The sequence below is a fragment of the Corylus avellana genome, chromosome ca11 (genome assembly GCF_901000735.1).
Source record: "Corylus avellana chromosome ca11, CavTom2PMs-1.0".
Taxonomy (NCBI): Eukaryota; Viridiplantae; Streptophyta; class Magnoliopsida; order Fagales; family Betulaceae; genus Corylus; species Corylus avellana.
In genome coordinates, this window is record NC_081551.1 from 18,991,901 (window position 1) to 19,013,977 (window position 22,077).

The following is a 22,077-nucleotide window of genomic DNA, read 5'->3' on the forward strand; positions in this document are numbered from 1 at the left end:
GAAAAGAAAAAAAAATTGTACTCAAATTATGAAGAAAAAGAAATAGGAGATCAAATTTGCATTTTCTAATTAAAGACATCAACGCATTGCTCTTTTATATATATATATAATTTAAAGAAATTTAATTTTATGAACAAAAATATTGCTACAAAAAAATTAAAGTTGAAAAATTTGAAGGACGGAAAAAGAATTAGCTGTCGATAACATGCCCTTCAGCCTATAGCCTATAGCCTATATGAAATATAATTGTACTTCCCAAAAGACTTCTTTTTAGCCTATAAGACTCTTTCTTGTTTAAATTATACCTGACGGAAGAATGGAGCCTTTTATAAGGCTCTTGTTTGCCAGTAGCTTTCTGTAATGGCAGGTTGTTGCAATGACATTCTGGATGAATCGGCTAATCTGAAAAATGGTACAAATCGGTAAATAGACACTTGAATTTTCTTAGAAGGAAGTTATATCGAGAATCAAATACAAACGACTTCCTAATATTGATTAGTCAGAGAATCAAATACCTCATCTTTCATGTTGGATAGGAGAGCCATCGTCTTTGTGAAGCATAACAGGATAAACTACTTGCCACGTCGAAACACAAACACAGGCGCTCAAAATTTATATATTTGAAATTTTCATACTCCATCCATTTCACACCGACGCGAGAGAGCGAAACAGAGAGAGCGTGAGTCAGAGAGAGAGAGAGAGAGAGCGAGAGCGTGAGTCTGAGAGGAGGGAGGAGAAGAACGCAGGAGTCTGAGAACTTACATGCAATCTGGGTTATTAGGTTTAGGACTTTAGGGTAAATTCAAGCGGAGCGGGTATCCGAGATTTAAAAAAAAAACAAAAAAGTGCGACCCGACCCGTCCAGAACGGGTTTTCGAAATGTTACCTGGGACCCGCGTTTTTATTAGGGAAAATGGGCGGGGCGGGTAGATGCCCACCCATTTATTTTGTAAGACAAACTTTGGTAATCTGCCATTCACGTCTTTCCTTTCCTTCTTCTCCAATTTCCTGTGTCTCTTCCCTGATTCAAATTCAACTATTCTTATCCATAATCTCCGTTCAATCGACGCACACACGAGCTCACTGATTGTTTTTTCAATTGTGTTCTTTTTGTGCTTCAGAGTCATTTTATACTGTGAAGAGAGCTGTGCCATGGAGTGATAAGGAGCCGAAGATGGGGTTAGCATGGAGCCGAAGAAAGGCGAAGGATCAATCTAAAGCCAGCCAACCTTCCAAAAAGAAAAATCCTCCAAAGGTAACAGTTCTCGATGTCTCTCTAACAAATTTGTTGCTTCATATTTTGATTTTTCTTCTCTCCTCGAGCGAATTAATGTGGATTGTGGTTGGACTGCTCGTTGCTCAACCTTAATGCTTGTAATTAATGGTTGTGTTTGTGGAAATGGATTGTAAATGGAAAGTGTTATTGAATTAAAGATAAGCTCTCCACTCAAAGGTGGGAGAAACCGCTTACAAAGTGTCTGATAGAATTTCACAATGAATTCCCCAAAAATGGTTAGCTTATTAGTTAATTCAAGGCTATCTCTATCGATAGATCATAACTTATCCTAACCTAACAAGCAGCAGAACATCAAGTAACTAACAGAGCATATCTCCAGCTTATCTCCTTCTAGGTCTCCTGCTCCTACTAGATCTGTCAACCATCAGTCTTGAGTGTGCCTCCAGTCCACTAAGAGAACCGGAAGACAAGAAGTGAGACTGGTCATGGTCTACTTGCAAGGAAATTCGTTAGACTAACGAGATTGAAGAATCTCATGAAGAACGAAGAAAACAAGGGCTGCAACAACCCATAAATGGAGAGTGACTGACAAGTGTGGAAACTTGGAAAGAGAAGAACCTTACTTTTCCTCTGAAGGAGAAGAGGAAAAGAGAGCATGGTCTGGCTAGCAGGGGAAAGAATTCTGTACTTGAAGAAGAAACGATGTTGTTAAGGAAGAGTGGCCTCGATTCTGGTTTTGATACTTGATCCCTTTTGCTTGTAGTCATGACCCATGAGTTTCTTAATGTAAAATATGTAAAAGCTCATTTCTATATGGTCATTATTGCATTGAAAAGATTGGATTGTGACCTATAGTAGCAATTCTAAGATGACTTTTGAAGCATTGTCTCTTGAAATTTGCATTGTTTCAGGTTACCAGATTACTGAGAGCCATGTCCATCTAGGTATTATTCATGTGAACGTGAAGGATATTCGGTTTGGGGCTCTATTTTATTTTTTTTTATTTTTTTTTATGGGACCTATCTAATATTTTCTAACAGTAGCTGGAACTGTTTTTGGAAATATTGACACAGCATTCTTGATGTCCTTTTATTTTTCAGTATTTTTCTTTTTGAGTTGACGTTTGGTTGTCGTTTACACCCAACTCAAATATTTTCATCCCAAGTCAATTTTTTTTCAACCCAACTCAAAATAATACTTATAATAATAAATTTTTTTTTAAAAATAAAAATAAAAAATAAACAAAAATAAAAAGGGAAAAGGAAAATTAAAAGGTAATCAAAAAATAAAAATAAAAATAATACCCAAGGTGGCCAGACCACCCCAAATAGCCGTTGGAGATAGCCGAGCAACCCCAAACAGCCCCTGGGGGTGACTAATTTTTTTTTTTTTTTTCTTATAAAGAACAAAACTCATAAAATTCTTAGTAATATTGTTGACCAGAACTCTCCAAAAAAGTTTCACATTTGAGTAAATTTTGATAGACAAAACCCATCTCCCAAGCAGAGTTTAACAAGCCAAGCCCGAGTATATTCACGAGTAGCTAGGGATGGAGCCAGAAAGCAATATAGGTAGGGGTGAAGGCATAAGCTTAGGAAAAAAAAAAAAAAGGCCACGGCCTAAATTTATTTATTTATTTATTATCATCTAAAGTAGTGGTTCAATAGCCCAAGAAAATCCTCAAAGTGATTAGGTACACACTATAGTATAAACTAGAAGAAAAACAAAATTTAAGATCTAGATTGAAAATCACACGAAGAAAAAGCAACAACCATGAGACGAGAATATAGTAAGTTTAAGCTGCGTTTACTTACAGTTTGGATGTAATTTGAATGATTGATTTTTCTGAGGTTGATTTTGTTGAGTCTTAGTTCCCTTGGTGGATATGTTGAAATCTTTGGGGATTTCACTATTTTCTCTCTTTTTTTGTTGGTAAGGTCAAATGAGAGAGGGAAAAATTTTGTCTTCCTCCTCTTGCACTAGCCGAATGGGTTATAAGCATTTTGATTTCCTCCTCTTGCATTGGCCGAATGAGGGAAGGAAGAATTTAAATTGCATTTTTTTTAAAAAAAAAATTCTTTATTTTGGACTTTGGTCTGCATTTTGTACTCAATCCAAGCCCTTCTAATTAGACAAATTGACTTGCAGTACTCTTTATGATGTGGGGTGAATGCAATTCTCGTTGTGAAAGCTTAGAACTTGGTATTTATCAGTTGTGAATCTTGATTTTATACATGTGTATTTAGTTCCATTGGTGATCATTAGTTTCAATGATTTTCTTGTTTGTTAATCTTCTCTTTCTAGATAGGTGTGTCTCTTGTAAATTTCATGTGTGCTTGAGATGCTTTTAATGATATTTCAAAGTACTTGTAAATAAAAAATTTCCCGTGGAATCATTCCTTTTGTTTGTTTGTTTTTTTTTTGGGGGGGGGCAAATGTACATTTAATTGTAAACTCTTTATGCAAAATACTAATGTATGAGTCATTCTTCTGATTGTGTGGTTGCTGCTTTTTGTTATAAACTGAGTATAGAATATCTTGTTTGGCATATCTTGATGCATTGTCTTACTCTAAGAGTCTGCTATGCTAAGAAAGGATTTCAATCGTGCAAAACAGTCTTGTTGTTCTTATTGATTATTTCATTTGCTCTCTTGATATTGCAGGGTTTGGTGGAAGGCCTGGCTTTGGTCGTGGCAGTGGAGGTTTTGGTGCAGCTCCCCCCTAGCTAGTTCAAGTTTTGCTTGAAATGATGCTTCTTCATATATATAGTTCATAGTCTATAGTCCATAGTTAGTAGTGTCAAGATGACGAGCTATGTATTCCCTTGAGTTTTGGTTTGAGAACGAGAAAATCATGTGCTTCATTATGGTTATCAATGCGCCCTTCGTATTATCCTTACCTTTTGAAAGCTAGTTGACAATTGAAAAACATATAATTTCCCCTTTTTGGTGTTTAGACCTGAAGCTTCATTTATTGATTCTTCATGCATCCCAAAAAAATGTTGTATTGTTACAGCTCAATTCATTCATATTCTGATATTTGTAGTAATTTCACGTGGGGGTTTATGTCCTTAATCATCATCCCAAAAGCCAGCAAATCATATGGTAATTCTCTAGAGACCTGACACAACAATTTGTAAGGAAAACTAAATGAAAGATCCAAGCGAACAACAACAATCAACCATTCATTGAATATTTCTTGTGTGGAAAATGAATTTTTAAAAATATGAACTCTTGACTTGTCCATCTATATGCCTAAGCAGATGACTCCACCTCCCCCATAGGGAGCTCATAACAGAACTTGATACTGGAATTATTTGATTAAAAACATGGTAACATGAGCTAAAACAGAAACTAAGTTTGAATACTATCCATGAATCATTATCATTTTTAAGTACACTCAATCCTGTGGCATTTGTTCCCATGCACAGAATAATCCACAAGAAGAATGATACCTAATTTTAATCAAAGAAGATGAGCATACTTTTCAATTGATTAATGATGTCAAAATTTGGCTTAAAGCACTGCACAACCCAGTAATCCAAGAATAAACCAATCTAATTCCAGAGATCAGCAAAAGAACAATTTGATTATAGAGATGGAACAGAGTACAAGATTCAAACATAAGAGAAGAAAAAGCAATTTAAAGAAGCACAGTATCTTTTCATCAAACTCATATACATGGAAACTGGAAGAAACTTTCCCCAAGCTCATTCACAACCCAATGATCTTAGTTGCTGCCGACCCACCACGCCAATGCTGTCAGGAGGTAACTTTATCAACAACATAGAAAATTGACTATCAGCATATTCCATGACATTGCATGTCCCATTGTCAAATGCAGACACATTACAGTAAGCTTAAGGACTGAAATCAAGCAAGGGTTTGGCATTATCAAATGCAGACACATTAGAAATTCAAACACCCAAGTATTTGGCATCCTTTCAATCTTAAGGAAGTTCTAAATTATGATATAATGCATTACAAATCCAGACAAAATTCTGATCAATCCTCCAATAGTCCAATATGCATATAATATTAAAAGCAACAAACTTGTCATTCAAAGTCAAAAGCAAGGATTTATGATGCAATATTTTTTTTGATATGTGCACTTTGGGTACTAGAGATTTATGATGCAATATAAAATACACAATTCACAAAAAAACAAACAACGAAAGCATTGCCATTGAAAGATCCACACTGCCACGACACACCCGTCTCCCACAAGAACACACAACATACAATATCAATAGAAGTAGGGATCAATTCATAACTTACATTGGCTGCAACAAGTGTTTGATGCCCCTTAGACATCGATTCCTTCCACAACCTGTTAGAGGTAGGAATTCATGGTTATAATCACACAACTTTAATAACTAGTGGAATTCAAAACTAGATTTCTAACTAATAGAAAGAAAACCTAGTTACCTTGTAGTTATAATGAATTTTCCCATCATCTTTTCTACCTCCATACTTCAAATCTTCAATGATGAAATCATAAATTGGTTGAGGCAACTACGTAAAGTAAAAGAAAACCTTCATATTAGATAACAATGAAAAAAATAATAATATAAGACAAAAAAAATTCATAATTATCATTTTTTTTTTTTTTTTTTTTTTGGACAAGAGATTATTGGGAATCAATATGCTGAAAAATTACCTGCTCCCGTTCTATCATGTACAAATCGGGTCCCATCTCAACAAGCATACCTTTTTTTACCAACTCTATTAAGGTCACTGAAAATCACTCAAACAACATCAGGAAGAAAAAAAAAATTCATAAGAGAATCTTGAATTCCATCTTTGTTTATAATTTTAGTCAATTACCTTCTATGTCCTCCTGCAAACCAATAAGTATAACGTGATATTAACTCATGAAATAAGTCTTTCTTTAAATATAAAAGAAAATAACTAAGAATTGTAAAAAGAATCTCATTCAAAAAATTACCACATGTTTGCAATTGACTTCATTAAGGATATCTATCAGTTTAAAATCGTGAATTGTTCGGTTGTGAAGCCATCCCATTATGGTGCTCGTCATATCCTAAATAATAACAAATATTTAGAATTGTACAACAAGATTAGTTTTGTCCTATAATGCAAAGCAATTGAGCAGATGATAGAATTTTACCTTCCCTCTATAGATTTTACGGGAGCCAAAATTAAGCCTTCGAAGGCACAGACCTGGAGCATAATGGCTCATAACCTGCCAAGTAAGAACATAAAGAATAGTTAGCCATATGCAAAATGTAACACATTCTCCTAAGTTTCTATATTTTATATAAATTTTCCTTTAAGTTATTCATCTAACCTGTAATGTCACAACATGCTGTTCAAATTGTACTGCGCCCACATTATAGTAGAAATGATGAGGATTTGATGAAACCATCAATTCGTCAGATGAACACGGTTCAAACAAATCATTTGGCTCAAACTGCAAGAAACAACAATATTATCTACAATTAATTGTTATAATGTAAAAAATGTTGTAATATTTTTCACAAATATTCATTTTTCAGTCATTTGAAACTATTTTATCATTTGATATTATCTTCATGAGTTTTTATGAGAAATAAAATCATCTTTAACCATTTTGGTTTATAACCATATGTATTTATTATTTGGTTATGAGATATAACTTTTATGACCGTTTGTATTTATTACTTGGTTATGAGTTATTAAATAAAAATTAGTTTTAATTGATTTTTACAGTTTTGACCGTTAGTCTTTAACAAGTTTTATTGTAGTTTGACCATTTGATTATTAACAAATGTTTTACCCTTTTCTGGTGTTATGACCATTTGGTCATTAACCCGTTGATTTCCTTACTGTTTTATAACCGTTTGGAATTAATATGTTTTATTGCATTTTATAACAAGTTTTATGCTTGAGAGTTATTTTAACATTTTGACTGTTTGGTCATTAGACTTCCTTTATGACATACTTTCTAGCACTTATATATATATATACTAATACATTGAAGGTAAGAAAATATATGAGAGATAGAAGAAAAAATCACTTATTTTCTATCTAAGGCTAAGGCTGTATAGTGTGTTGCAAAACATTTGTTTCATGGCGTATGCTATATTATTGGTTTTTCTACAAATAATATTCTGAAGTCCTTCATCAACTTTGACAATTGGGTTGTTTTATTACTCTTTGTTATTTGGAAGTGCATCCTTAACGAAGATAGACGCTATAGTCTAATCCTGGGAGGTTGCGTGTCAAAGGATCCGATCACATCAAGTTATACACTCTGGGAGACACGAATCAACCTTTAAGGACAACGCACTTGCGTGATTCTATAGCATATTTTGTGAGATCGTTCTATACTCTACTTTTCATCTCTTTTATTTTATTGTTAATTTCAGATTGTAATTATTTTATATCAATGAGAATTTGTGCACCATCCAAATTATTTTGAACAATCTCAAAGGTTGACTCGTGATGGTTGCACAAATATTTTTATTAAAATTATAACAATAGTATTTAAACTTATAAGAAGTCAAATACTATAAGAGTTAATTTGCACTATACAATTCACATACAAGAAAGATGAAATCAATCTTGAGTGGAAAGATTTTGTTGTGAAAAAAAAAATCTGAACATTGATTCATTTATCAAAAGAAGAGCTTGATTTTATGTGTAGGTATGGAAAGTGAAAATATTATGATTGAAAGAGTTTTTGATTATTTGACCTCAAATTTGTATTATTTAATTTGTTTGTCGAATAATATTTCATTGATTTAATCATGAATCTTGCAATAAAAATTATTACGCTTTTTATGGATTTTTGGAACTTAGCACTTTATGTTATGTTGTGCTAAGCTTGTTAGAAAACATTCATGATAATTAATAATAACAAAACTGAGTGGTTACTCATGTTGTGATGGAAAAAATACATAGACATTACTAATTGTGTGCAAAGAATATCACTTTGCTAAAGATTCTTGCAAGTAAGCACATGATAAGAGAAAGAGACGTGGTGCGTGTATTGAGTTGATTAGTTCTCACGACACCTAGTAGGTGTGTGGTGGCAATAATCTATTTTGGAGGATATTGAGTAAAATTGTTGACTCCGCTGTGAGTTCTTGAATTTTGATTCATAGTTCTTAATTTTTTTTTTTTTTTGATATGATATACAATTTTATTTATTAAAATGAAAACCTTTGACCGGCTAGTTCTCGTCTTCATACTCATTGGATTAATCATATATATTACAAACAAAAAATAAAATAAAAAATTGGGGTCTATTCTAGGCAGTCAATTTCAAGAAACTCAAAAAAAAAAAAAAAAAAAAAAAAAAAAAAACTCACACAAACACAAACAGACATCAGTTATACATACCTTGATTTCGTCTTCAAATTGCAAGTACATACGAAGTGTTCGCTGAATAAATTAAACACCAGTGTTAAACAAGGACTAAAAACTTCAATGGGTAGGAAATTGAATTTAAATAATAATTTTCAAGCTTACTCGGACAGGAAGATGTTCCAAGTGGTTGAGGATATCAATCAATCTATGCATCATATCATCTTCGTGAAGAGAAGGAGGGGTATTGTTGCTAGCAGGAGATATTGACACTGAAATAAGACAAAATTAGGAATTTAATTAAAATTTTTACTCGTTAACTAATTAAAAAGAAAGAAAAAAAAAACAAATAATGGGCAAACATACTCAAGTATCTTTCTACTAATCGCACTCCGTTTGCCGTAGAAATCTCAAATATAATCTCCCGGGGCATACTCTCCTTACTCATTGCTGTAGAAAAAATAGAAAAAATATAATAAATTATTTTAAAAAAAACAAATATATACTAATAAATAAAAATGCAAAATAATACAAAATTAATTTATATAAAGAAAAAAGTAATAAATTGTTGAATTATCTTACCCAGGTTAAGCCAACTCAACAGTTTTTGTCCCAGGGCATCTAGTAGAGAGAAGAGATACGTGTGACGCCCTTTTGAAGTGTTCGGCAGCTTAGACAAATAAGGCTTGAAGTGCCCAAACATTTGGGCCCAAGCACTTTGACATAGCTCGAAATCTAAATCCGTGCCGTAGACGTCTTTGCCTTCCCTTTTGGCACGTTGGACCAAACTGTCCACCACTACATTGGCCTGTCTAGCTTCCCAAAACACTAGATGTTGCATCTTATGCACGTCAATGATTGTCTTGCAACATCTAATAATATCATATAATTCTTTACTTGACGTGGATAGAGCGTTCTTGATTTGATCATACAACTTGACGTTATCGATCTTAACGATAACAGGCAGCCAGCATTTTTCTTCCAAGTCACACAAAGCCAGATGTAGTGCGCTTGCCTCCGCCAGCAATGGATTTGGATTTTTTGCATTGACAATTTTTGCGCACCGCAAAAGAGGTACTCCCCGGCGGTCAAATACCGCATATGCCAAGATCATGTGTTTCTTTGAAGGACTTGCGTCTGAATTCAGCATGTTCAGGTTCAAATTACTTTGATTACTCACTGAAGGTGACCATCTAGAAAATCGAACAAAAGATTCCCGAGCTGAAAAGGAACAAGAGAAAGAAATTCATAAGTAAATATCTCCAACTATGAATGAAGAGGAGATACAATTCATAACAAAAACAGTACAATTGTATAGGTACACTTGGTCTAAATAAATACAGTACAATTGTATATATATATTTATATATATCATTCCACTAATTCTATCTACGTTCAAATGAATATTTTCACTTCCCATATCTAGAAAACAGAGCCTTATATATATATCATGCAATGAAGCAGAACATAAAAACCTCATATTTGTAAAAATATTGACATTCAATAACCAATAAATCTCCTTCCATTTTCACATTAATGCTAACATCATGAGAAATTCACTGAGCTCAAATCACGACAAAAAAAAAAAGACAGATCTCAAACAAAAGGAATGAACGAATTAATAAGACGTCCTAGTTCTCATCAAAATCTTGTCATCGTTCTGTGCGGCGAGGAATCCCAGGAGGAGGCTTGAAAAATTAGAGGTGGGATTTAGGGGTAGGCAGGTTTGTGGGGTTTGGAGGAGGAGGAGGAGGAGGGTCGATTGAGACAAAGGAGAGAGCCTTCCGGTCTCTATTAATAATTTATGGCTTCCTCACTCTTCCTGCTTTATTTTTCAAGCCTCTCTGTTTCATTGTCGGAGATGGTGCTCTTGCCTCTAGGCTCTAACCCAACTCTCTACCCAGACCCTTGATTGGGATTTGAAGAGGAACGCCACCTTCCGGGTGTGAAGGGAACAAATTGAGCGGACGGGTGGTTGTTGGTTTTGCGGGGGTGTGTTTTCTGAACTTGGGGTTTCCCGGGTTTTGGTTCTTCTGCGTTTTTAAAATTTGATTTTATTATTATTTATTTATTTTTTTTGAGAAAGATTTTATTATTAACTTTTAATGAGGCGAGGAAAATTGTGCTGGTTTATATTGTAATGAGGCGTGAGCTGGCACGCACCACATTGGCATTTAAAATTTAAAATATAAATATGAGCTGGCACGCACCGCATCCTCATTGCATTAAAAATTAAAATATAAAAATATAAAAATATGAAATTACGCGTTTAGGCTTCAGCTATAGATTAGATTCTAACCGTAGGATCGACCTACACGTATCTAACTAAATCAAACTAAAATTTGGTTGTCAGACTTTCATTCAATCGTGTATCGTATCTAACAACACCATTGAATGAATGACTTTGCTCTCGTCATCAGACTCGCCTTTCTCTCTCCTCGACAAAGTTCGCATCTTTATCTTTGGCTCTCCTTTCTCCTTCTCCTTCTCCTTAATGCCAGAACGCCGTATCCTCTCTCTCTCTCTTTCCCTACCCTAACCCACCAAACAAAGCCCCATCTCCTTGCTCATATTTCTACCTTTGTTTCGGGGTTAGTATTTTTATTTCATTCTCTTTGTATTTTTGTTTTGGAAGATCTACCTGGTCAAAACTAATTTCTCTTCCTTTTGATTTTCTGGCTTTTAAGGGTCGCCTGCCCCGCAAACCACACACCGAAGGGCTTCCCCAGCAGGAGCCGCTTCCGCCTAATCGACGGTCCCCCAGGCTCAGACGACTTTTATAGGTTTGATTGTGTTTTTACTTTAATTTCTGTCTGAAACTAGATCTACTCTGTTCTAAGTGCTAAGTGCTAGATCTAGGTTTGATTGTGTTTGTATTTTAATTTTCAAGTCTGAAACCACAGCCGCCCTGTTTTTATCTACCCTGTTCTAAGTTCTAGATCTAGGCTTGATTGTGTTTGTATTTTAATTTTCAAGTCTGAAATCAGAGCCGCCCTGTTTTTATCTACCCTGTTCTAAGTTCTAGATCTAGGTTTGATTGTTTTTGTATTTTAATTTTCAAGTCTGAAACCAGAGCCGTCCTGTTTTTATCTACTTTGTTCTAAGTGCTAAATCTACGTTTGATTGTGTTTCTATTATAATTTTCACGTGTGAAACCAGAGCCGCCCTGTTTTTATCTGCTTTGTTCTAAGTGCTAGATCTAGGTTTCATTGTGTTTCTATTTTGATTTTCAAGTCTGAAACCACAGCCGCCCTGTTTTTATCTACTCTCTTCGATTGTGTTTGTATTTTAATTTTCAAGTCTGATACTAGGTTTTATTGTGTTTGTATTTTAATTTTCAAGTCTGATACTTGGTTTGATTGTGTTTGTATTGTACTTTTCAAGTCTGATACCAGAGCTGCCCTGTTTTGGCTAAGTGCTTGATCTGGGTTTGATTGTGTTTGTATTTCAATTTGCAAGTTTGAAACCATTTTTATCTGCACTGTTATTAGTTCTAGATCTTGGATTGATTGTGTTTGTATTTTGTTTGCACGAGAGGTTATGATGCAGTATTGCATATTGGGAATTTTTCCCTTGAACAACTTTCTAGGTCGACCATGGTCTGATTCAGCTACTCAGCTTTTGATTTTTCTTTTTGTTTTCCTTTCTTGGTAGTCTCCATTCCTTCCCTTGGCTTAATAAAACTCAAAGTTTTGGTACTATGATTCGGTGCTTTATATAGAAAATTAAGTACAATATTTTAATATAGGTCTGCTATCTATAAACTAATTATTGGTTCATTTTTTTCTTTTTTCTTTTTGATGTAGATCATATCCATTCACTTTTGTAATGTTATGGTATTGAATTATTAAGAATTTGAATGTGTTTGTATTGTGTGACTTTTGTGGGTTTAGGTTTCAGAAATTTTGATTGTTTTCCCCTGTTTTGTGTACTGTTGGCTGATCTTCTCCTTCTCCTTCATACCAGCTTCTCTCTTTCCCCACCCTACAAAGCCGAATCTCCTTGCTCATATTTCTACCTTTGTATCTTTATTTGATTTCGTGGTATGAGTGTCAGATCTAACCTTTCGTTTTGATCTTCGGGGTTAGAATTTTTATTTGATTCTGTTTGTATTTTTGTTTCTAGCGTCTGCCACCACCATGCTTGCTCAACGCCGTATCCTCTCTCTTTCCCTACCCTACAAGGCCCATCTCCTTGCTCATATTTCTACCTTTGTATCTTTATTTGATTTCGGGGTTAGTATTTTTATTTCATTCTGTTTGTATTTTTGTTTGGAAGAGTGCGAGTGCTAGATCTACCAGTTCTGATGGTCAAAACTAATTTCTCTTCTTTTGATTTTCTGGATTATAAGGGCTGAGAATGAAAAAGACATTTACACTTGTATCTCGCCTGCCCCGCAAACCACACACCGAAGGGCTTCCCCAGCAGGAGCCCCTTCCGCCTAACTGACGGTCCCCCATACTCTGACGACTTTTATAGGTTTGATTGTGTTTTTATTTTAATTTCTATGTCTGAAATTAGATCTACTCTCTTCTATGTGCCAAGTGCTAGATCTTGGTTTGATTGTGTTTGTATTTTAATTTTCAAGTCTGAAACCTCAGCCGCCCTGTTTTTATCTACCCTGTTCTAAGTTCTAGATCTAGGTTTGATTGTTTTTGTATTTTAATTTTCAAGTCTGAAACCAGAGGCGTCTTGTTTTTATCTACTCTGTTCGAAGTGCTAGATCTTGGTTTGATTGTGTTTCTATTTTAATTTTCTTGTGTGAAACCAGAGCTGCCCTGTTTTTATCTGCTCTGTTCGATTGTATTTGTATTTTAATTTTCATGTCTGATACTAGGTTTGATTGTGTTTGTATTTTTATTTTCATGTCTAATACTTGGTTTGATTGTGTGTGTATTGTACTTTTCATGTCTGATACCAGAGCTACCCTGTTTTGGCTAAGTGCTTGATGTACACTGTTCTCGGTGCTAGATCTAGGTTTCATTGTGTTTGTATTTCAATTTTCAAGTTTGAAACCATTTCTATCTGCATTGTTCTTAGTTCTAGATCTTGGTTTGATTGTGTTTGTATTTTGTTTGCACGAGAAGTTATGATATAGTATTGCATATTTGGAATTTCTCACTTGAACCACTTTCTCGGTCGACCATGGTCTGATTCAGCTACTCTTTTTTGTCTGGTAATGACCATGGCTACTCAGCTTTCTATTTTTCTTTTTGTTTTTTTATTTCCTTTCTTGGTTGTCTCCATTACTTCCCTTGGCTTAATAAAACTCAAAATTTTGGTACTATGATTCGGTGCTTTGTATAGAAAATTAAGTACAATATTTTAATATAGGTCTGCTTTCTATAAGGTGGTGTTTGGCAAAGGTGGTGAGAGTTGCCTAGACACTGTAGAGTGTTTGTATATTTGCCTTTAATAAAATGAGCTGGCTGAACCTGATGTAGAATTACCGTATTAGCCTTCAGTTTCTTTCTTTTTGTTTTCCACCGCTGTCGATTACCCTCCATCTCCCTCACTTTCTTTCCTCCTTGTCTTCTCACAGCCATGAATTTCACATTCTCACTCTCTGCTCTGACAGCCTCTCGCCCTCTCCACACTCTCTCCGCTTGCTCTGTTCTATTTTTTTGTTCACCGCCTACTCTGTTTCTTGGGTATTTGAAAGAAGGTTTCCAAGCTCACAGCTGTGAATTTCACATTCTTTCACTGCCATGTCTTCAAAGGCCAGGACTACGAGGCACCTTTTCTTTTCAATTCTTTGTGTGTTTCATTGAAATTTTTCTGTGTGTTGAGTGTTGTGGCCGTGGGTTAGTTTTTCTGAGGTTTTGCAGAGGAGTGGTGATTCTTTGAATGATATTTTTGTGGTGTTGTTCTGCGATTATGGGTAATTCCATTTTTGTGCCTGGGATCTTTGGGTTTTTCTTGGTTTTTGTTTCTCGGTAAGTTTTACCTGGGCCAACATTTTCTGTTTTTTTGGTAATCCCCGATTACTCTGATGGACATGAAGCTAGCGAAGGGGGGGACGCCCAAAATATAAAACCCTAACTATTTGCCTAGAGAATCAGTGAAAAATGAATGAAACTACTTTAAAATCCTACACACAGCAGAAATAACCGTAAAATCAGCTATAAAGGATCCAAAATCCCAATTTCCAAACATTTCCCTCCCCCGATTTTCTAGACAACCAAACGGGGAAAAAAACACAAAGTGGCCAAAGAAAGATAAGGGCAATATGGTCAAAGAAACTGAAATATTGATAATAAAAGTTCAAAGTTTGATGATCAATTGGTCAAATGGTGAACAGGGTCTAGGACAACCCGGTTGCCAAACGAAGCCTAAACTAGTTATTGGTTTTTCATGTTGTTTCTTTTTTCTTTTTGATGTATATTATATCCATTCACTTTTGTAATGTTATGGTATTGAATTATTAAGAATTTGAATGTGTTTGTATTGTGTGACTTTTGTGGGTTTAGGTTTCAGAAATTTTGATTGTTTTCCCCTGTTTTGTGTACTGTTGGCTGATCTTCTCCTTCTCCTTCATACCAGCTTCTCTCTTTCCCCACCCTACAAAGCCGAATCTCCTTGCTCATATTTCTACCTTTGTATCTTTATTTGATTTCGTGGTATGAGATCAGATCTAACCTTTCGTTTTGATCTTCGGGGTTAGAATTTTTATTTGATTCTGTTTGTATTTTTGTTTCTAGCGTCTGCCACCACCATGCTTGCTCAATGCCGTATCCTCTCTCTTTCCCTACCCTACAAGGCCCATCTCCTTGCTCATATTTCTACCTTTGTATCTTTATTTGATTTCGGGGTTAGTATTTTTATTTCATTCTGTTTGTATTTTTGTTTGGAAGAGTGCGAGTGCTAGATCTACCAGTTCTGATGGTCAAAACTAATTTCTCTTTCTTTTGATTTTCTGGATTATAAGGGCTGTGAATGTAAAAGACATTTACACTTATATCTCGCCTGCCCCGCAAACCACACACTGAAGGGCTTCCGCAGCAGGAGCCGCTTCCACCTAACCGATGGTCCCTGATGCTTAGACGACTTTTATAGGTTTGGTTGTGTTTTTATTTTAATTTATGTCTGTAACTAGATCTACATTGTTCTAAGTGCTAGATATACGTTTGATTGTGTTTGTATTGTAATTTTCAGGTCTGAATCCAGAGTTGCCTTTTTTAATCTACTGTCTTCTCGGTGCTAGATCTAGGCTTGATTGTGTTTGTATTTTAATTTTCAAGTAATTTCTGTCTGAAATTAATCTACTCTGTTTAAGTGCTAGATCTAGGTTTTTACTCTCTTCTAATTTCTGAAATTCTGAAAAGAAAAAAAGAAATATGGGATAATTTTTACCTGGGGGGAGGCTTTTGTTTGCGTGTAGCTGTCCCACCTTTCCCACCTTTCTGTAGTGACATGCAGTAGCTAGAACTTCGTGGACGAACTTGGTGATCTGAAAAATAGTTAAGTGATCAGTTAATTTTTATGATCTGATAAATGGTTAAATTGGTGGAGTCCATTACCTTTTTCACGCTAGACATGTTGTCAAGCGTGAAGATAGTCAGCTTGTCTCTGGATCTGGGTTTTCTGTTGTCTTCCCCCTGGTGCTCGTCCTCGTTTTTAGGGTTTACTGTTTTAGTATTTTACGGTTTTTAAACTACTAGTGTTTTTTTTTTTTTTTTTTTTTTTTGGGTTTTAGGAGTTTGTTTTGCCCTTTTTTTTTGGGCCTTTTGAGTTATTTTGGAGTGTTAAAACATATTTTTAGGCCTTCTAAGTGAACATCCAAACGTTCTGCAAGTGTTAAATTATCTTTTATTTCAATAACTTAACTAATAAGAATGAGTAAATTTAATTATTATTTTAAGAATAAATTAGCCTTGTACTTGAGAAGTTAGAAGTTTGTCTTTTGGGGTTGGCTTCGATGTGTATATCATTGAAGCCAGCTTTATTTGTTGTCCAATTCTTGGACGGCAGATAATGATATATTGGTATTGTCGATCATAACCTTAATCGATTGATGAATTACATTAATGATTTATTAGCATAGTGACCTATAGTCTGAAAAGTCATTAGCAACAACCTTTGAACTTCTAGCAATAAATTTTTAATGTCGCTGAAGACTAAATTCTTGTATCGTGTGGGCTCTTTTGCCCAAGCCCAACATAGTGGGCTACTGGTATATCAAGCATAAATAAAAATGCATAACCCCATAATCTAAAATTAGATAAATATCATTTTGAGTAAACGCATAGCCCAACATAGTGGGCTACTGGATTTACTCTAGATTCACTTAATTTTTTTGTTTTTTGGAAAGTCCAAATATTCTCAACCGCTTGCCTTTTTTTATCTACTGTCTTCTCGGTGCTAGATCTAGGCTTGATTGTGTTTGTATTTTAATTTTCAAGTAATTTCTGTCTGAAATTAATCTACTCTGTTTAAGTGCTAGATCTAAGTTTGTACCCTGTTCTAATTTCTGAAATTCTGAAAAAAAAAAAAAGAAATATGGGATAACTTTTACCTGGGGGGAGGCTTTTGTTTGCGTGTAGCTGTCCCACCTTTCCCACCTTTCTGTAGTGACATGCTGTCGCTAGAACTTCGTGGACGAACTTGGCGATCTGAAAAATAGTTAAGTGATCAGTTAATTTTTATGATCTGATAAATGGTTAAATCGGTGGAGTCCATTACCTTTTTCACGCTAGACATGTTGTCAAGCGTGAAGATAGTCAGCTTGTCTCTGGATCTGGGTTTTCTGTTGTCTTCCCCCTGGTGCTCGTCCTCGTTTTTAGGGTTTACTGTTTTAGTATTTTACGGTTTTTAAACTACTAGTGTTTTTTTTTTTTTTTTTTGGGTTTTAGGAGTTTGTTTTGCCCTTTTTTTTTGGGCCTTTTGAGTTATTTTGGAGTGTTAAAACATATTTTTAGGCCTTCTAAGTGAACATCCAAACGTGCTGCAAGTGTTAAATTATCTTTTATTTCAATAACTTAACTAATAAGAATGAGTAAATTTAATTATTATTTTAAGAATAAATTAGCCTTGTACTTGAGAAGTTAGAAGTTTGTCATTTGGGGTTGGCTTCGATGTGTATATCATTGAAGCCAGCTTTATTTGTTGTCCAATTCTTGGACGGCAGATAATGATATATTGGTATTGTCGATCATAACCTTAATCGATTGATGAATTACATTAATGACTTATTAGCATAGTGACCTATAGTCTGAAAAGTCATTAGCAACAACCTTTGAACTTCTAGCAATAAATTTTTAATGTCGCTAAAGACTAAATTCTTGTATCGTGTGGGCTCTTTTGCCCAAGCCCAAAAGTGGGCTACTGGTATATCAAGCATAAATAAAAATGCATAACCCCATAATCTAAAATTAGATAAATATCATTTTGAGTAAACGCATAGCCCAACATAGTGGGCTACTGGATTTACTCTAGATTCACTTAATTTTTTTGTTTTTTGGAAAGTCCAAATATTCTCAACCGCTTGCCTTTTTTTATCTACTGTCTTCTCGGTGCTAGATCTAGGCTTGATTGTGTTTGTATTTTAATTTTCAAGTAATTTCTGTCTGAAATTAATCTACTCTGTTTAAGTGCTAGATCTAAGTTTGTACTCTGTTCTAATTTCTGAAATTCTGAAAAGAAAAAAAGAAATATGGGATAACTTTTACCTGGGGGGAGGCTTTTGTTTGCGTGTAGCTGTCCCACCTTTCCCACCTTTCTGTAGTGACATGCTGTCGCTAGAACTTCGTGGACGAACTTGGTGATCTGAAAAATAGTTAAGTGATCAGTTAATTTTTATGATCTGATAAATGGTTAAATCGGTGGAGTCCATTACCTTTTTCACGCTAGACATGTTGTCCAGCGTGAAGATAGTCAGCTTGTCTCTGGATCTGGGTTTTCTGTTGTCTTCCCCCTGGTGCTCGTCCTCGTTTTTAGGGTTTACTGTTTTAGTATTTTACGGTTTTTAAACTACTAGTGTTTTTTTTTTTTTTTTTTTTTGGGGTTTTAGGAGTTTGTTTTGCCCTTTTTTTTTTGGGACCTTTTGAGTTATTTTGGAGTGTTAAAACATATTTTTAGGCCTTCTAAGTGAACATCCAAACGTGCTGCAAGTGTTAAATTATCTTTTATTTCAATAACTTAACTAATAAGAATGAGTAAATTTAATTATTATTTTAAGAATAAATTAGCCTTGTACTTGAGAAGTTAGAAGTTTGTCATTTGGGGTTGGCTTCGATGTGTATATCATTGAAGCCAGCTTTATTTGTTGTCCAATTCTTGGACGGCAGATAATGATATATTGGTATTGTCGATCATAACCTTAATCGATTGATGAATTACATTAATGACTTATTAGCATAGTGACCTATAGTCTGAAAACTCATTAGCAACAACCTTTGAACTTCTAGCAATAAATTTTTAATGTCGCTGAAGACTAAATTCTTGTATCGTGTGGGCTCTTTTGCCCAAGCCCAACATAGTGGGCTACTGGTATATCAAGCATAAATAAAAATGCATAACCCCATAATCTAAAATTAGATAAATATCATTTTGAGTAAACGCATAGCCCAACATAGTGGGCTACTGGATTTACTCTAGATTCACTTAATTTTTTTGTTTTTTGGAAAGTCCAAATATTCTCAACCGCTCAAATGACAATATTACCTTAAATTTTCAATCTTCTCCCCTCCCCCAATAACAAAAATACCATAATTAAATAATATAACTAAAACTAATACGAAAGCTTTTTTTTTTTTTTTTTTAAAGGAAAAGAAAAACAAGTTGTGGAAATTTTATTTTTAGTTTTTTTATTAAAGAAAAAAACTATTATTATTATTATTATTTTCGAATTTATTGTAATATATATTTTTGTCTTATTGAAAAACAATTCAGAGTCGTTTTTTTACTGGCCTTAAGAGACATTGTTAATTTTTTGGTAGTGTTGTGAGGCATTATCCCAATTGAATTTTTTTTTTTTTTTTTTTTTTGGGGAGTAATAACACATTTGTTCTGATATATATATATATATATATATATATATAATTCTTTTAGAGATCATGTAAACATCAAAATCACACTTCCGTATTTGTTTTCACCCATTATGAAAAGTTTTATTATTATTATTTTTTTTTATCTTTTCAAATAAATCTCTGTAGATCAATAATTTATCAAATAAATCGTTCTTTCATATTTTGTTAATTTTCTTAACTAAATGTTTGTAAAATATCAATTATACCCCTAGATATTTATTTTGACACGACTTATAAATTTGATATAAAATTAGCGGGTTATAGTGGATAAGTCTAACTTTTTAATTAAATAAATTGAATTAAAGACATGAATGATGGGTCGGCGCAAGGTAAGGTGTGTTTTGTCTCTCAAGTTTTCCAGTCTTGATCCCATTCCAAAAGATTTGCTACTTTGAAATTCATGTTTTTTTGGCTCTTATCTCTTTCAAATCTCTAACTCTCGGGTCAAAAGTTCTATAGTCTCGAATCTCAATCCCATCCTCGAGTTAGAAAAAATTATGGGTCAGTGATCGTGGGAGTTTTGCATAGAACTAGTGATTAGCCTAAGATTGAGGTTTATTGCATAGAGCAATCTCATATGACAAAGCCAAATAATTTAAGCGGTTCTGTTGGAACTTTCAAAGTAGAGTTCAATAGATGAGGCACTACAATCAACATCATGTGCTTAATAAATCATAAACCTTGTACCAACAACGGTTTTGTGCTTGTTATCACCCATGCTTAAAGGGGTTAACCAAGCATGTATAAAGAGGCTCTAACAGTAGTAAGCAAATTGAGTGCTTTCGAACATGAATTAATAGCCACAATATCAAATAAGTTGATGCAGATGCATAATATATTTTTTAAATAGTATACTATATCTAGTAGAATCATGTTTTGAAGAGGAAATATTTTTTTCCTTACATTTGCAAAACTTAGTAACACAAAGAGTGTATGACCCTTAGAAATCAATTCCTTTCACAACCTGTTACAAATAGGAATTCATGGTTATAGCCACGACATTAATAACTAGTGTAAGGGAAGTTAAACTAGATTTCTAACTAAAAGAAAGAAAATCTATTTACCTTGTAATTATAAAGAATAATTTCATCATCTTTTTTTATATTCATCATTCAAGTCTTCGACAATGAAATCATTATGAATTGGTTGAGGCAGCTACATAAAGTACAAGAAAAACTTTATATTAGATAACAATGATAATCTAATAATATTAAAAAACTAAAAACCTCATAATATATTTTCTCTTATGTTGGATCAGAGAGTATTAGGTATCAATATGCTAAATCGAAAAAGAAAAAAAATGACATGCCCTCGTTATATCATGTAAAGATCGGGTTTCTTCTCTACGAGTATTTCTTTTTTCACAAACTCATTTAATGTTATTGAAAATCACTCCAATAATATCAAAAAAAAAAAAAAAAAAACTTTCTTTAATAGGAGAATCTTGAATTCCATAGTTGTTTATAATTTGATCCAATTACCTTCTATGTCCTCCTGTAAACCAAAAAGTATAACATGATGTTAACTTATTAAACAATAATTATGAACTGTAAAAAGAAACTTTATTCAAAAAAACATGTTCAACTTTACCAAACATTTGCAATTGATTTCATTAAGGATATCTATAATTTGAAGCCATCCCATAATGTTGTTCCTTATATCCTAAATGATAATAAATATTCAAAATTTACCGCAAGATTAGTTTTGTCTTATAATGCAAATGAAAGACTATCTTTTACCCTTTTAAGTTATTTATCTCACTCGTAGTGTTACAACAAGACTTTCAAACCTAAGAGCATCTCCAGCATTAAGAGGTATTTTACCTAAACAAAAAGCACAATTCTTTATTTTAACTACTCATTTTTTAATACTAACTCCAACAGATTCTTTATTTTATTCTCTATTTTTTAAAATATTATTTTTTAATCTTTCTTTTTTTTGGATCCTCGACTGCTTTTGCATCATCTTGTAAATTGCAATAGAATTGATTCACGCAGCATGTATGAGTGTTATTTTTATTTTTCCATTTTTAGTTTGTCAATTATATGCGTGCTATTCAATTTTTTTTTTTTGGAGTTTTTAGTGATTCAAAAAAACTTCAATTTGTATCATAAATTCATGAACATATATAGAAGAGAGAGAAACGTTGAGGAAGGGAGAGAAGAGAGAGAAACATTGAGGGAGAGAGAGAAGAGAGAGAAAATAATGTGAAAATAATATTGTATTCAACAATCTAGTGTGCTACAGTGAATAGCAATATGAAGCTATTCACTGTAGTAGTTAAGGTATAATAGCTAATATGAAGCTATTCTGTTGGAACAAAAAAAAGGACAAAAATAGTTAAATGTAGCTAATATCTCCCTTTTAGCTACACTGCTGGAGATGCTCTAATTGCGCCTAAATGATAAAACAAAATGTGGAGGATGGGACGTAATCGTCAAATCTTCTGATGAACATGATTCGAACAAATCATTTGGCAGTAAATGCAAGAACCATTGGTACA

At 33.8% G+C, this 22,077-nt stretch overlaps 1 protein-coding gene and 2 long non-coding RNA genes across 7 annotated transcripts in view; all 3 read left to right on the top strand.

Annotated features, from left to right (window-relative positions):
* The window catches only part of LOC132165186 (uncharacterized), a 3,867-nt gene extending 3,461 nt beyond the window's left edge, over positions 1-406 (top strand). The window contains exon 10 of the mRNA XM_059575675.1: positions 368-406. Within this exon, the coding sequence (XP_059431658.1) occupies positions 368-406 (39 nt within the window). The remainder of the gene's footprint in view (positions 1-367) is intronic.
* A 559-nt stretch (positions 407-965) lies between these two features.
* LOC132166337 (uncharacterized) lies at positions 966-2,120 on the top strand. The gene is made up of 2 exons (XR_009438565.1): positions 966-1,255; positions 1,617-2,120. It is a non-coding gene; the product is annotated as an uncharacterized LOC132166337 (long non-coding RNA).
* An 8,779-nt stretch (positions 2,121-10,899) lies between these two features.
* On the top strand, positions 10,900-15,920 carry LOC132165693 (uncharacterized). Of its 5 annotated transcripts, none has more exons than XR_009438525.1 (7): positions 10,900-11,138; positions 11,235-11,330; positions 12,514-12,590; positions 12,673-12,782; positions 12,899-13,026; positions 15,476-15,603; positions 15,703-15,920. It is a non-coding gene; the product is annotated as an uncharacterized LOC132165693 (long non-coding RNA). The 5 variants fall into 5 exon arrangements; XR_009438523.1 differs by lacking the exons at positions 12,514-12,590; positions 12,673-12,782 and adding exons at positions 15,091-15,167; positions 15,249-15,358 and having other exon boundaries at positions 10,901-11,138; XR_009438524.1 differs by lacking the exon at positions 12,514-12,590 and having other exon boundaries at positions 10,902-11,138.
* Positions 15,921-22,077: the final 6,157 nt, after the last annotated feature.